Here is a 16,713-nt window from a genome sequence, read left to right on the forward strand (position 1 = left end):
TGACGAGCGGCTTTCGACCGAAGCTATTCTGTACCGAGCGGACGAACTGCTGGATCTTACTGGACGCCTCTGATTTCTTCTTCAGTAGGTATACGGTGGTATATCGACTAAAGTCATCTATGAGCGTCATCAGGTAGCGGTTTCCGGATGGTGTAGCGTTTTCCATCGGTCCACATAGATCAGTGTGGATCAACTCCAAGGGCTGTGACGTTTTCCGGGTAGTGACAGGAGGAAATGGCTTTCTCGAAAATTTTCCCTTCAGGCAACATTCACAAACAATGCGAGCCCCACAGTCATGTAAAGTGAAACCACTTACCAGATCTTCCGCTGCAATTCGCCGCAACACGTCAGGATCTCGATGGCCGAGCCGACGATGCCAAGTATGTTGGCACCGCTCATGATGTTCGCCACCAACTTTCAACGAACTTTCGGGAATCCGTAACCGGTACAGGTCACACACTTTATCTCCGACCACCACTATCTCACCTTCTGCATTCTGAATCTCACATACTGTTACGCCAAACTTTACAACGAATCCCTTCGCAGCCAATTGGCTCACCGAAATCAAACCTCCATCCAGTTCCGGCACAAATAGAACGTTTTCGCGCCCATTTTCGCCAAACACGACACCTTCGCCGATACCGTACACTTTGGTTTTGTTCCCATCGGCGAGCGTAACCCGCGAGTTTTCGCTTCTGTCTAGCGACGTAAAAAATGACCGACTACTCGTCATATGACGTGTGGTACCACTGTCAATTACCCAACAGTCCGGCATCGAGTCTCCCACCATAAAGCACACCGATCCACTCGATCCGCGCGCGTCAGGGCTTGCTTTGCTTTCGCACTACCACCTTTGTGGTCGTCATCCTTCCGATATCGCTGCTTTTTCTCATTGGCATACAAACTTTTCTTCGACTGCAGCTTCTTGCAGTGCTTCCGAAAATGTCCCGGCTCTTTGCAAAAATAACACACTTTTTCCCGCTTGTTATCACTTGCATCCAACCTCAATGCTTTCATGTCATTCGACAACACTTCACTTCTCTCACGACGCTGGCTGTACTCATCCAAAAGACGAGCCTTTACCAATACAACCGTCCAATCAGCGTCCGGCCGACACTGCAAACTCTGCACTAGGCTCCGGTATGAGGGAGGAACACTACGGAAAATCATTGCTATCTGCAACGACTCGTCTAAGTTTTGTCCAGCAGCAATCAACTTGTCAAATAAATCTTCCATTGCATTCAAATGCTCTTCCATATTCCCGTTTTCGGCCATATTTGCATTGCACAGTTGGTTCAAATAATGCACTACGGTAGACATGGTTGCTTTTTCATGATGCTGCTGCAAAGCATTCCACATATCACGAGCACTGTTTGCACTTTTCACCAATTTAAATTGGCTTTCGTCGAGAAAAAGTCCAATGTTCGCACGAGCTTTCCGATCTCGGCTCTTCCACTCGTCGGTAACCGGTTCCGGCTTTGCATCCCTTATCACTTCCCACAAATCCTCCTTCTCGAGCAACCATTCCATACGTTGCTTCCACGAAGCCCAATTTGCTTGGCTTAACTTGGGGAAAGAAATTTTCGCACCGTCCGCCATTTTGTGATGCACCGACGAACACGCGAGTCCGGTAGAGAAAAAAAAAATCGCTCGCAAAACTTTTCCCGACAAACCGGTTCTTTTTCAGGTTCAACACTTTTCGTCACTTTTTCTGCGCCGGGTCCATAACCTGTGAACGGAAACGCCTACCAACAGGAAGTACTTGCAGATAGAGATGAAAAAGGAACTTCGGAATAAAGAACGCGCATTTTCGATTAAAAGAGTAACAAACTTTATTTACGTCCGTATCGACCAAATTTAACTTGTGATGTGTTAAACACAAAATGTCTGCCGCTCCATTTGCGCGCGAGTTACAAGTTCATAGGAATTTACACATCTATGTGTTACAACTTACCCTACCAAGATAATAATAGAAGGTGGTCATTAGTTATCTCCCACACGGTCTATGATGGTAGGGTGCTTGATGTCGAAACAGTGTTGGTGATCGATGCAGTGTTCAACTAATGCGGTCTTCTGCAAAGCAAAACAAACTGATAATAGAGAATCTGCTTCGAAATGATTATCCCAGAAAATTCATAAATAGAATGCTGCACAAACCCAACGATAATCTGACTTCTACCCCCCGTGACCCTTCAACTACGTACAAATCTATCCCACATATACCAGGACTGACACCAGCTATTAAACGCATTATCCGCCGCAGCAATCCGATTCATAATGTCACACGTAATGCTACGCACACACCAGTCAAGCAGTTTGACGAACATTGACTCCGCCCCCAGGAAAACGCTTCAATTGATGCTTTGTTTGAACGTATGTGAAGTTGTTCGAACAACCATTTGACAGTTGGCGGCTCGGTTGGAAAAAATTAAAACGGTTTGATTTTGGTTTGAGTTGTCGGAGGCGGCGTCAAGGTTCGCCGAACATGTTTGAGCATTTGTAGTGAAGTTGCACAAACCCCCATATATTTTTTGATGGTTGGTGGTCAAGTTGGCGGTTCGGTCGTTCGTGTGTGATATTGTTGGTCGAATAAATTGATTGTTCGTGCCGCTGTTGTTAAACTTGATGGATGTTTGAATAAACGAGAGGTGGAGTCATTGTTGGTCAAACTGCTTGACCGTGTGTACGTTCCATAATGCTCAGAGGGGGTGGTGGTACCCGATGTGTGACAATCCGAACAAAAAAATTTCAATGATTCATACAAAAAGTGTGACATATGGGAGGAGGGAGGGAGGTAGGTTGAAAATAGTTTATTTTTGCGTTACGTTATTGATGGATTTTCCCTTAGTGTTTTCAGCACTTCCATAGTTATCAACCGCGAGGTTTCTAAGCCAAGTTACTATTGTTTCATTCGTACATTATGAGGCTAACACGATGATACTTTTATGCCCAGGGAAAACGAGAAAATTTCCACCCAAAAAAAAATCCTAAACCGGACCGGGAATCAAACCCAGCCACCTTCAGCATGATCTTGCTCTGTAGCTGTCTATCTTACCGCACGGCTAAGGAAGACCCGCATTCGTTGAAAAAGCTTAACCCGAAAAGCATGTATACATTGACTATACTAACACGTCTAGCAAATGAATGTTATTTCTTATAAGTGCATTTCTTCGTCGCAACGACGACAACTAGTCGCCGCGGCTTTTTTACTATTTATTCAGACTATGGCCGGATTAGGTGGAAGCAGCACTACGAGGCAGGGATGGGAAAAATCAAATTTTCAACAAAAATGAGGATAATCAAAACTCACTCGCGATTTTACTTTTAAACTATCAAGTGAGGGACACTTGAATTACGCTGAGATTACAGGTAGTGAAAGTCAAAGCAGCGAAGGAGATGACAACATCAACGGAAGAAGGAAGCCAACCAGTCCCAACCTTGAGGGAAGTTAAGAATGTCATCCAACCGCTAAAGGTCAATAAAGCAGTTGGTAAAGATGGTATCCGAGCTGAAGGAAGGGGTCATTTGCTTCATCCACAAGAAAGGCGACAAGCTGGAGTGTGAGAACTTTCGAACGATCACCATCCTTAAGCTTTTGTCTGTGCTCTGGGGTCAATATGACCTCAGGCCACTTTGAGTGGCTGCCAGTTTTTTAGTTTTCAACCGATTCTCCTAATTTTTGGTAGTTTGATAAAACTCGCCGAGATCTGTCTGCTAGGCTTGAAAAATCTTAAAAATATGCGCTTCAGTATACTTTTATCAAAAAACTTACGTTGTCTGTGCTCTGGGGTCAAATTGACCCCAAATTGAAATTGATATAACTTTCTTAGTGTTTGGCCAATTTTGAATTTTTGGGGCTGTTTCGAAAGATAATTTAATCTTTCAGGTCGTTACCAAGGATTGACTATAGGTGGGCGGGTACATCGCGGGGAGAGGTTTTCGTAAAAAAGGGTACAAAAACAGTGATTTTCCATGCTTACTTACTTGATACTTGATGGGCACAGCTCTTCGATGAACCTACGCCGAATGGAGTATCCTTCTCCACTGGACTCGATCCTGGGCCAATCGCTTCCAGTCGCCCTGAACATTGAGCGCCCTCAGGTCCTCTTCAACTGCAAAAAGCCATCGTGTACGCGGCCTTCCACGAAGCTTGCGGCGTCTTCCGGGTTCTACTAAATATTATCTTCGCTTGACGTTCTTCCGGCATACGAACAACGTGACCAGCCCACCGTAGTCTGCCGTGTTGTATAAGCTTAATCATATGCAGCCCTTTATACACCTGGTACAATTCGTGATTCATGCGACGCCGCCAGATTCCGTTCTCCTGTTTACCGCCGAGTATTGTCCGCAGCACCTTACGCTCAAACACTCCGAAAGCTCTCCGATCAGCCTCCTTTAACGTCCATGTCTCATGTCCAAAGCCCCCGGAAGAATCAGAGTAGTATACAGTGCAAGTTTTGTTTTCGTTTGCAGGCTACGGGACTTAAGCTGGTTACGAAGTCCGTAATAAGCCCTATTTGCAGCTGCAATACGCCTTTTCACATCGCGGGTAACATCATTATCGCACGTCACTAATGTTCCAAGATACACCAATTCTTCCACCACTTCAAATTTTTCATCATCCAGCACCATTTCGCTACCACCACCACTAATGAACCCACGTTGATTGCCAGCGACCATGTACTTCGTTTTGCTGGTATTGATCGTGAGTCCAATCCTCGCTGTCTCCCTCTTAAAAGGCGTAAAAGCCTCTTCCACGGCACGGCGATCAATTCCGATAATATCGATATCGTCCGCAAATCCCAGGAGCATATGCGATTTTGTGATAATGGTACCGCTTCTTTGCACACCAGCTCTCCTAATCGCTCCCTCGAGCGCTATATTGAACAGTAGGTTCGAGAGTGCATCACCCTGCTTTAATCCATCTAAGGTAACAAATGACGTCGATATTTCATCCGCAACCCTTACACTTGATTTCGATCTGTCCCACGTTATACGACACAGCCGTATCAGTTTCGCCGGAAAACCATGTTCAAGCATTATTTGCCATAATTCATTCCGTTTAACTGAATCGTACGCCGCCTTGAAATCAATAAACAGATGATGTGTCTGCAAGTTGTACTCCCGGAATTTATCAAGGATTTGTCTCAGGGTAAACATTTGATCCGTCGTTGATCGGCCCTCACGAAAACCTGCTTGGTATTTGCCGACGAAGGACTCTTCAAGCGGTCTCAATCTGTTGAACAGAATACGGGACATAATTTTGTACGCCGAATTAAGAAGGGTTATTCCTCGGTAATCGGCGCACTCCAGTCTGCTTTCTTTCTTATAGAGAGAGCAAATGAGGCCGTCCAACCAGCTAGCAGGCATTTCCTCGTCTTCCCATATTTTCGACATAATATGGTGCAGAACTTCATAAAGCTGCTCACTGCCATGTTTGAGAAGTTCAGCCGGGAGCTGGTCCTTCCCCGCAGCCTTATTGTTTTTCAGCTCTTTGACAGCTTTTTTAACCTCATCTAGTGTAGGTGACTCCACAGCTTGTAAATCGTCGCCAATATTTATTCTGTTCACCGATGCACCGTCACTTCCTCCATTCAACAAAGTCTCGAAGTGTTGCTTCCACCTGGCAGCCACTTCAGTTTTATCTGTCAGCAAATTCCCTTGTTGGTCGTTGCACATGACGGGAGATGGCGCTGTCTTTCTCCGCACGCCATTGACAGACTCATAAAACCTCCGCATATCGTTCTGCTCCATTTTTTCCTGCGCCTCACTAATAACTTGTTCTTCGTACTCTTTTTTCTTCCTGCGGTGGGTTCGTTTTTCGGCTGCTCTTGCTTCCTTGTACCGATCTCTATTCGATCGGGTACCCGACACCAACATCCGGCTTCTGGCAACGTTCTTCTCGTCTGTCACTCTCTGACACTCCACATCGAACCAACCCGTCCTGGGTTGCCTTTGTGCAGTGCCTACCACTTCTCGTGCTGTTGTGCTCACCGCTCCATGGATCGACTCCCATAGATCGTTGATGTTGTCGCTAACGTTGATTGCACTTATCCGTTCGTCGAGCTTCTGGCGGTAATCAGCCGATACTCCTTCCGCCGACAATCGCTGGATATTGTAACGCATCGTTCGCTGTGATCTTTCGTTCGATACAGTTGACAACCGTGATCGAATTTTACTGACAACGAGGTAGTGATCAGAGTCAATGTTCGGACCTCTGAATGTCCGCACATCGATAACATCCGAGAAATGGCGCCCATCCACCAGAACATGGTCTATTTGGTTGCAAGTTTCACCATTTGGGTGTCTCCAGGTGTGCTTTCGGATGTTCTTTCGTGCTACTATTATGCCCAGGGAAAACGAGAAAATTTCCACCCAAAAAATATCCTAAACCGGACCGGGAATTAAACCCAGCCACCTTCAGCATGGTCTTGCTCTGTAGCTGTTTATCTTACCGCACGGCTAAGGAAGACCCACATTCGTTGAAAAAGCTAAAACCGAAAAGCATGTATATATAGGGGCAGCAGGGACTATGTCCAAGGGCTTGACGATCCCTCCCCAGGCCATCTGCGAGTTGTGGCGCCTGCCTAGGATGTGGTGGGGTTTGACAGTGGGCCCTGTTAAACCTCTATAAAAAGCTGCATGAACCCGCAAGTAGGCTCCGCCAAAGCGACCGTGTGCCGCTCAAAGCGCACAAGCCCAAGTCCTGGTGTTAAGTGGGACGCTAAACAGCCCTGACACGACGGCCCTCCGACGAGACAGGAGGTTTGCGCAGGCCCAATAAGCTGCCTTTAAAAACAACTACAGTGTTGACCCGATTTTGTCACTCCCCGATTTTGTCTACCCCCGATTTTATCACGTTTCCTACCCGATTTTATCACGTCCCGATTTTATCACGTTTTCGACCCGATTTTGTCACCCCAAAAAAAATTGTCATTCTTTTTATTTTCGTAAATAATACCACAAACTACATTGATTTTCAAGAAATAACTTTCATCTCCTGTAGTTTATTACGAACGACTTCTGAGTAGCTGGGAAATATTCTATAACCAATTTCGATCAGAAATAACGGGTACCGTTCACGCATTTGGCCTTTCCAAGGCATAATATGATTTGTATTTGTGGAATGCTTTAAAAAATTGGAAAATAATGTTTTTCCAATTTTGTCACATACCCTGTTTTATCACCCTAAAATTCACAAGAGGGGTGACAAAATCGGGATATTACTGTATTACGAACGACATAGAAGATAATACGACTCGATACAATCGGCAACGACCTAGGCGACGAATAAAGGATCACGATTGGATGCTTGGAACATGGAACTGCAAGTCGCTAGGCTTCGCAGGTTGCGACAGGATAATCTACGATGAATTACATTCCCGCAACTTTGATGTCGTAGCGCTGCAGGAAATCTGCTGGACAGGACAGAAAGTGTGGAAAAGCGGGCATCGAGCGGCTACCTTCTACCAAAGCTGTGGCACCACCAACGAGCTGGGAACCGGCTTCATAGTGCTGGGAAAGATGCGCCAACGCGTGATTGGGTGGCAGACAATCAACGCAAGGATGTGCAAGCTAGGAATAAAAGGCCACTTCTTCAACTACAGCATCATCAACGTGCACTGCCCACACGAAGGGAGATCCGACGACGAGAAAGAAGCGTTATATGCGCAGCTGGAGCAGACATACGATGGATGCCCACTGTGGGACGTCAAAATCGTCATCGGTGACATGAACGCTCAGGTAGGAAGGAAGGAAATGTATAGACCGGTCATCGGACCGGATAGTCTGCATACCGTATCGAACGACAACGGCCAACGATGCATAAACTTTGCAGCCTCCCGCGGAATGGTAGTCCGAAGCCTTTCTTCCCCCGCAAGAATATCCACAAGGCCACATGGAGATCACCTAATCAAGTAACGGAAAACCAAATCGACCACGTTCTAATCGACGGTAAATTCTTCTCCGACATCATGTACGTACGCACTTACAAGACGGTAGACTAGCCCAAGACTACGCGCAGCAGCTGGAAGTGGCACTCCCAACGGAAAAGCAGCTAGGCGCAGCATCTCTTGAAGATGGCTGGAGAGATATTTAATCCGCCATTGGAAGCACCGCAACCGCTGCACTAGGCACGGTGGCTCCGGATCAGAGAAACGACTGGTATGACGGTGAATGTGAGCAGTTAGTTGAGGAGAAGAATGCAGCATGGGCGAGATTGCTGCAACACCGCACGAGTTCGAACGAGGCACGATACAAACGGGCGCTGAACAGACAAAACTCGATTTTCCGGAAGAAAAAGCGCCAGCAGGAAGATCGAGACCGTGAAGAGACAGAGGAACTGTACCGCGCTAATAACGCACGAAAGGTCTATGAGAAGTTGAACCGTTCACGTAAGGGCCACGTGCCACAGCCCGATATGTGTAAGGGCATAAACGGGAACCTTCTTACAAACGAGCGTGAGGTGATCCAAAGGTGGCGGCAGCACTACGAAGAGCACCTGAATGGCGATATGGCAGACAACGGTGGCGGTATGGTAATGAATATGAACCTAGGAGCACGCGCGCAGGACATGCGACTTCCGGCTCCAAATCTCCAGGAAATCCAGGAGGAGATCGGCCGGCTGAAAAACAACAAAGCCCCTGGAGTTGACCAACTGCCAGAAGAGCTGTTCAAACACGGTGGTGAGGCACTGGCTAGAGCGCTGCACTGGGTGATTACCAAGGGTTGGGAGGATGAGGTTCTGCCGCAGGAGTGGATGGAAGGTGTCGTGTGTCCCATCTACAAAAAGGGCGATAAGCTGGATTGTAGCAACTACCGCACAATCACATTGCTGAACGCCACCTACAAGGTACTCTCCCAAATTTTATGCCGCCGACTAACACCAATTGCAAGGGAGTTCATGGTGCAGTACCAGGTGTTCGCCATACGTCAGGTATTGCAGAAATGCCGCGAATACAACGTGCCCACACATCATCTATTTATCGACTTCAAAGCCGCATATGATACTATCGATCGGGACCAGCTATGGCAGCTAATGCACGAGAACGGATTTCCGGATAAACTGACACGGTTGATCAAAGCGACGATGGATCGGGTGATGTGCGTAGTTCGAGTTTCAGGGGCATTCTCGAGTCCCTTCGAAACCCGCAGAGGGTTACGGCAAGGCGATGGTCTTTCGTGTCTGCTATTCAACATCGCTTTGGAAGGGGTAATACGAAGAGCAGGGATTAGCACGAGTGGTTCAATTTTCAACAAGACCGTCCAGCTATTTGGCTTCGCCGACGACATAGATATTATGGCACGTAACTTTGAGAAGATGGAGGAAGCCTACATCAGACTGAAGAGGGAAGCCAAGCGGATCGGACTAGTCATCAACACGTCGAAGACGAAGTACATGATAGGAAGAGGTTCAAGAGAAGACAATGTGAGCCACCCACTGCGAGTTGGCATCGGTGGTGACGAAATTGAGGTGGTAGAAGAATTTGTGTACTTGGGCTCACTGGTGACTGCCGAAAATGATATCGGAGACGCATAGTGGCTGGAAATCGTACGTACTTTGGACTCCGTAAGACGCTCCGATCGAATAGAGTTCGCAGCCGTACCAAACTGACTATTGTAACTACCAATGACGCCCATGCGTCTGTGGCATGGACGTCCTTACGTCCCGAGCCAGCTCACCTCTTCAATTACTCAGGGTCGGCACAATGTGCTGGGGAAAACTCACCTATTGCCTTTTTCACAACCTGAAAAACTTTCTTTCGGTGCACGCAAAGAACTGATAGCAAAATATATAATTTTAACACCCAAGTAGAAGGAAACTAGCTAATTTTGTTGAGATTTTACTTTAAATTTCCACAATTTATTGAAAAAAAAACTATTAAATCCACTCACTTCTCGACTAACTGCTGCTGGTGTTCTCGTCGTCACGTGTCGCTTCTGGATGCCGACGGCGGTTTCTCGATCCGGGTATCTGGAGCGCTTCACCCTTAACGGGTCGGGGTCCGTTCCGATCGTGGAACGTGGAGGGCTGTCGTAGTGCTAACGACGCTTTAGGGGGGGTCGTATGGTTACGGACGACCGAATAGGTTCATCTGGGAGAGGAAACACTCGATCGGCACTAATCTTGCACTTCAGGGGAATTTTCCGAACTACGCGGTTCTCGCACCTTGCCTTTGCCGTTCACTCACTTGCACCACGTGTCGTTTTCAACGTTCGACCTGGATGGCGACCTCTCGCTTCACTCGCTGGCCTCACGTTGGCATTAAGGAGGACCAGCCGCCACCAAGTGGCCACCAAAGCACTCCAATGTCTCACGAACAAGAATGCGGATTTATCCAATTCTGGATTTTGGGAGTGGTATGTTCACTAGAACAGAATAACGAACTTGCAAATTTTTTTTCCGATCACTTTAGATTATCAAACTGGTTGTTTCCAACTGTGTTGCCCAGGAATTAAGAGACTTGAAAATTGACGGTGGGGTGCTTATATAGACCATAGGTACCAGTTTTGGATGGCTTGTGATCTGGTTTTCCATTCCATTCCGCCCACAGCATTCGGTGTACGGTATGAAGGTAGGGCACGTGATTTTGTCCGTTACAAATACTCTCGTGCTCCGAGCGGCTGGATATTTGTGATGGTGTAATATAGTCGAGCAGTGGAACCTAGCTATATGCAATTTCGAATATCTCGTTGCAATCTATTACTTCCTTTTTTTTATTTTTATTAGGGTGTACTTTATTGCGCAAATTAATTAGAGAATGTATATAATCAAATTTAAGTTCTTGCGTGATATTTACATTTACTTTCAGCGATATTTATTTATAATTTTTGTTCGCAATACTGACACCAAAATAGAGTCCTTTTTGGTTGGAACATTTTACGAATGTTACACTATCTACAAAACGCTTATAAGACCGGTAGTTCTCTACGGACACGAGACCTGAACGATGCTCGTGGAGGACCAACGTGCACTGGGAGTTTTTGAAAGGAAAGTGTTGCGTACCATCTATAGTGGGGTGCAGACGGCGGACGGTACGTGGAGGAGGCGAACCACGAGTTGCATCAGCTATTGGGAGAACCATCCATCGTTCACACCGCGAAAATCGGAAGACTGCGGGCACGTAGCCAGAATGTCGGACAGTAATCCGGTGGAAATGGTTCTCGACAACGATCCGACGGGAACAAGAAGGCGAGGTGCACAGCGGGCAAGGTGGATCGATCAGGTGGAGAACGATTTGCGGACCCTCCGCAGACTGCATGGTTGGCGAAGTGCAGCCATGGACCGAGCTGAATGGAGAAGAATTTTATGTGCAGCACAGGCCACTCCGGCCTTAGTATGATAATAAATAACCCAGGAATCCTAAAAATATCTTTCTCATCATTGCATTGTGAAATCATGAAGTTTGAAGTGTTACACGACTTGCTTTAACACATTTTGGAAAACACTTATTCTGTCCTCCGGATTGTGGCCGATGTGACCAGATTGAACCCAAGTGACCCAGGCCAGGTACATCTTAGAATATAATTCTTATCATCGTTTTGTGAAATCATGAAGTTTGAGGTATCTCACGCCCAATATGCTAAAAGCTTTAAAAAAAAGCTATTTTTTTTGCTTAATGCTTTTAGCATATTGTCTCACGCCCTGTTTGACTTAAAAGTTTTGACATAAATTTATATTCTAGGAATAATTCTAGAACCGTATTGAAAATTTACCCAATCTAGTATGAATCAATCGGTCCATCCGGACCGAATGCAATTTTTTGCGAAGGAATCGGTAAAAATGTGGGTTTTACAGTAGTTTTCATTTTTTAAGCTCTTAAAAAAACACGTCAGAGACACAGGGTAACACAGTTTGTGTTTTATTGATTACCTACTGCTTCAAGATGAAACATTATTAGGCCCTATTCTAAACTCTGTTTGAGTGAAACAACCAAAATATCGAATATATTTTTAGGAATGTAGCCCTGCAGGCGGTAATGAAGCAGAACTTGTACCCAACAGACCATCATATTAACCGAAATTTAATTACGGCAAAAAAATGATATCGAATTTCTATCTTCTACACGCTGTGCTACACAATTCAAACGATTATAGATGTAAAATAGCAAACTAAATTAGCCATATCTATCTGAAAGCTTAATAGCATAGGTCCCATCGTTGATAGCATAAAGGTAGAAAATTAGTACAACCTGTCAAAGCCAGTTCGCACAAATTTGCATCTACTGTGTTGTTGTTGCAAGCGCGAACGAACACTCCTTGAACACACAGAGCAAACAAGCACGCTTCGGAAGCGTGCTAAAAGCATCAAATATGGGAGGTGAGCCACTGAAAACAGCCGAACGGTCGTGGGAAAATTAAAACCTCGTCCCTTCCGCCTGTAGCAGAATTTTCCCGACACCGCACCGTTTCCTGCTTGGCTGCAAAGAAAGCGACGCCGTGACACGGCAATAGTATGGGCAGGGCACTCAGTCAGTAGCGTGGTGGCGAGTGAGTGGTTGAGCGCATTTTGTCGTCAAACCGCCGACGACGTCGAGCCACATTAGTGCGGCGCTGTGTCAGAGAACGAACGGGAGAGAATGAGCGCCAGTGGGAAAACAGCAGCAGTAGCAGGTCAGGACGTTGCAGTATTTTGAAAATCAGTTGCAGAATTTTCACCGAACCGTTCGGATGGTTCCGCGCGTGTCGACGGTCGCACTTGGCTGCGCTCTGCTTCAGAAATTTGCTGCGGTGGTGGTTAAAGGAAAAATAATCCTCTAGGAATCGATAGTCATTAGATGAAAAGTTGATCGGTAAACAGCTGTTAAGTCGCCTACATCGGATTAATTTATTTCAGAGTTTATTGGAGGCGATTAGTCTGCCAGCACCTGAATGCAGATACTGCGGATTCTGGCTTGTCAAGTTTTCTGGCAATAAAAGGAGCAAGTTCTCACGTGTCAATGTGAGTACGTTTGTGTTGTGTGCAGCAGTGGTGTATCGTTTAACGCAGCTGTAAGAAGTAGGGTTAGAAGAGTGGAAGACCGCTTTTAAGAAAATTTCTTGCTACGCCGAAAGGCAACGCGAAACGTGACATCCCTTGGTCAGCAGAGAGGATGGTGCCATCGGTGATGAAAATTTAATCGTAAGTGCTATAAATATCCCGGAAAGCGGCAGGTTTATGATTTGTGTGCTTGCTCAGCTCACTCGTGAACGCTCTACTGTCCGAGGTCCGCTGGTGTGACAACGAGTGTTTTGATTTATCTGAGTATGCAAATCGCCGCAGATGAAAAGAAGCTCATCTAAGTGATTGGAATCTATCGGAACATCTTGTTAACAAGTTTCAAAGAAGATTTCTGTGCTTCATATTGTGTACGTCCAGAGCAGTGTCCACAAGAGCCATTCGCCGTCCTTGGATAACTACAGCAGCGAAGACGGAGGTGGTTTATCATCGACGACGCCAACTGGTCCCATAGTGTGCCTTATGTGGCACGATATGTACACACAGTTTTTGGCAACCGAAGCGTTTGAAGATTCTCCATACTGCAGATAAAAGCTTGGCATTGGCTTTGGTCGGGTAACAACAACATAACTGAAGTCAAGTTTAGCCAGCGAACAAACAAACGGCAGTAAACGAGTGAATGAGCAACCGGGTGAGTATATAGAACGAGCCGGTCGGTCGATCCACAAAAAGAGCCAAGCTTCAGTTAAAACCCATCCACCAAGGGGATGCGGCACACAATTAAAATGATATATTTTTTCCTATATCATGTGCTGAGAGTACGAGAATAAATAACACTATCGAACAAAACTAAACATTTGTTCACTTCCTTCAACTATTTGCAATGTACTTACATAATACATTTTTTTTAGCTGAATTCAGAACGTGTTTAGATTTTTTGCAACACATCCAGTTTTTGAGGAAAACCGGTTTAAATTCATTGGCATACGCATTTTTATATAAATTAGGATTGTTTGTTCGGTAAAGTGGAATTTTAGTTTCTTACTTTGAAAGCAATGTTTGAATTTCTTATAATAGGCTTTGTTGAATGCAAATATGCGGCTGGATTATATTTAGTAAGTACATTAGTAAAAAAAATAATTCACAAAATAACGCGTTTACGTACGAACGCGCTTTCGATCGAAAGTTTAAGCGCTTTCTCATTTACGCCAGCAGAATCAATGGAGAAACGGTTCGAACGAATCGAATTCGTTGGAAAGTATCGATTGTCCGTAAACAAGAATAAGGGTGAATATTTTTGATCTGCACAGCTGAACTTTTACTTCTTACTTGGGGAGCAAAACTTAAATGTGAGAGAGAAGACAGAACGCATTTGTACTGTACACCCTAACATTTGTTGTAAACAACAGATCAAATTCTCAAAAATTCGTATTTTCGTGAAAATTTGCTTCTCTGTTCTGCAAAGCTGAATTTCATCAAATTCTGTTCGCTTCAAAATTTATATCCCTCTAGATATTCCTTAAGCAGTCAGTATGAAAGCGTCAGTATGATCGTCGGGGTGGTTGCTACTAAGAATTCAATCTCAACGATTTCGTCTACTGCAGTTAAGCAGCACTCCAGTGAATTTTCCCGCGAGTTTCGGATTAATAGTTGGCTGCTGTTAAGTTAATGATTGGAAAGCCGCATGATTACAAATAAATCAGTCCTTTACAGGACTACACAGCTTTACATGAGAAACAGGATATATCTTTGAAGAATCACAATCAGAGTGGACGCAATTATTTCGATAGGAGGCTCGGAGACCCTTAGTGTTATATACCAATCGACTCAGCTCGAAAAACTGAGCACATGTCTATCTATGGGTGAAGGGTCGTTTGGCCGAAACCCATCTGGCCGAAAGTTATTTGGCCAAATGCGTCGTTTGGCCAAAAGGGTCATTTGGCCGAAAAGGTCATTTGGCCGAAAGGGTCGTTTGGTTGAAAGGGTCATTTGACCGAAAGGGTCATTTGACCGAAAGGGTCATTTGGCCGAAAGACAATTCCGGAATGTGTGTGTTGCCAATGCCTTACCACGTAACGGCCAGAATTCTTGCCGAATTTGAGCGAATGTCATGCGGGGGCCAGAATGGAGTGCCATTTTGTGGTATGCGATTGCTACTTGTCGGGTAAACGAGTGGATGCTGGGTAGAATCATGGGGGCCGAACGCAATACGACTCACCAGCTAGCTTCAGCCGGCCACCAACGCGAAGTATGCACAGCTGATCCAGGAAAGGGTGAATTGATTCGGATGAATCTCAAACAGTAACCAGTGATCCGCAGCAGTTTCCAGTAGCAGGAGTATCGATCAAGCAGTGGATGAGGATGTTGGGGCTCAACCACAACCAGAACGTTTTTTTTCTTCTCCAGCAGTTCTTCCGATGGCGCCTCGTACTCCAAATGCTTAGCGGTATTCCAGTGCTGATCGAGTAGAGACAACCATCTTTTGGCATCACTCCTCTTGAGACGAGGTCGGCTGGATTCTCAACGCCCTTAACGTGGTTCCATCGGTGTCCCTTCGTTAGCTCCTGGATGTGCGAGACGCGATTTGCAACGAAAGTTGGCCAAACGTAAGGCGGTAGCTTGAGCCATGACAGGACAACGGTAGAATCCGACCAAAACCATGTTTCAGTATCCTCCATCTTCAAAGCTTTAACGGTAGCACGGTACAGTTTTGCGGCCACATGAGCGCCGCAAAGTTCTAGCCTCGCTAGAGTCGTCTTCTTCAGGCTGGCTGGTCGGGATTTGGGTGCTAAAAGCTCCACTTTGATGTGTCCAACTAGGTCTGTCAAACGGGCATATATGCACGCTCCGTAAGCAACCTCCGAAGCATCCGAAAAGATATGAAACCGGACTAGCATGGGATGCTTGGTGAAAGCATGTCGTTCCACCTGGATGTCTGAGAGAACAGGTAGTTGTTGGTAGAACTCGCACCATCTAAGCGCTAAATCGTGGGATAAAGGATCATCCCAACCTTGCACTGCTACACACAATAGCTGCATACGAATCTTGGCCCAAGAGATGACTGGAGCCGTGATACCGCTAGGGTCCCATAGCTGAGCGATGATGGAATATACCTTGCGCCTTGTCCACGGCCCGTTTGCAGCGAGATTGGAAACATCAATGCCCAACAAATCCGGTCCTAGTTTCCAATGAATTCCTAGCGCCTTCACCTGTTCTTGGTCGAAATTGAGCGTAGGCTGGGTCCCTAACTCGTCCACCGGAAGACCTTCCAACACACCTTTAGCGTTGGAAACCCATTTTCGCAGCTTAAAACCTCCTTTAGGCATCAGCTGCTCCAAATCCTGCCGTAACAATAAGGCTTCCTGCACTGAATTCGTTCCCCCGATGTAATCATCGACGTAGAAATCGCTGACGAGCGCAACCTTCGCTCGTGGATGATGATCACCTTCGTCTTCTGCCAACTGATGCAAACACCGCGTTGCAAGAAACGAGGAGGGAGCTAATCCAAACGTGACTCTACCCATTTCATACGTCGCAACCGGCACTGGCGAAAATCTCCACAGAATACGTTGTAGAGGAGTGTCGTTGGGATGAATCTTTACTTGCAGGTACATCTTTTCGATGTCTACAACGAGAGCGACGGCATTTTTGCGGAAACGCAAAACTAAATCGAAAAGCGGATCGTAAATCACCGATCCCGTCATGAGTACGTCATTCAGAGAACGGTTGGAAGACGTCTTTGCAGAACCGTCGAACACCAGTCGAATCTTCGTGGT

At 45.9% G+C, this 16,713-nt stretch overlaps 2 protein-coding genes across 2 annotated transcripts in view; one reads left to right on the top strand and one right to left on the bottom strand.

Moving 5' to 3' along the window:
* The first annotated feature begins 12,634 nt into the window (after positions 1 to 12,634).
* Positions 12,635 to 16,713, top strand: part of LOC134219544 (integral membrane protein DGCR2/IDD-like) — a 214,993-nt gene continuing 210,914 nt past the window's right edge. Inside the window, exon 1 of the mRNA XM_062698290.1 lies at positions 12,635 to 13,628. The gene's annotated coding sequence lies outside the window, so the exon portion shown is untranslated. The remainder of the gene's footprint in view (positions 13,629 to 16,713) is intronic.
* On the bottom strand, positions 15,232 to 16,641 carry LOC134221988 (uncharacterized). Its single transcript, XM_062701144.1, has one exon. The coding sequence runs from the start codon at positions 16,639 to 16,641 to the stop codon at positions 15,232 to 15,234; it is 1,410 nt and encodes a 469-aa protein (XP_062557128.1).

Source organism: Armigeres subalbatus, chromosome 3 (genome assembly GCF_024139115.2).
Source record: "Armigeres subalbatus isolate Guangzhou_Male chromosome 3, GZ_Asu_2, whole genome shotgun sequence".
NCBI lineage: Eukaryota > Metazoa > Arthropoda > Insecta > Diptera > Culicidae > Armigeres > Armigeres subalbatus.

Bases quoted from the DNA above. Each gene is read 5' to 3' on its own strand.
- LOC134221988 (XM_062701144.1), bottom strand. From the start codon at position 16,641: ATGACGGGATCGGTGATTTACGATCCGCTTTTCGATTTAGTTTTGCGT.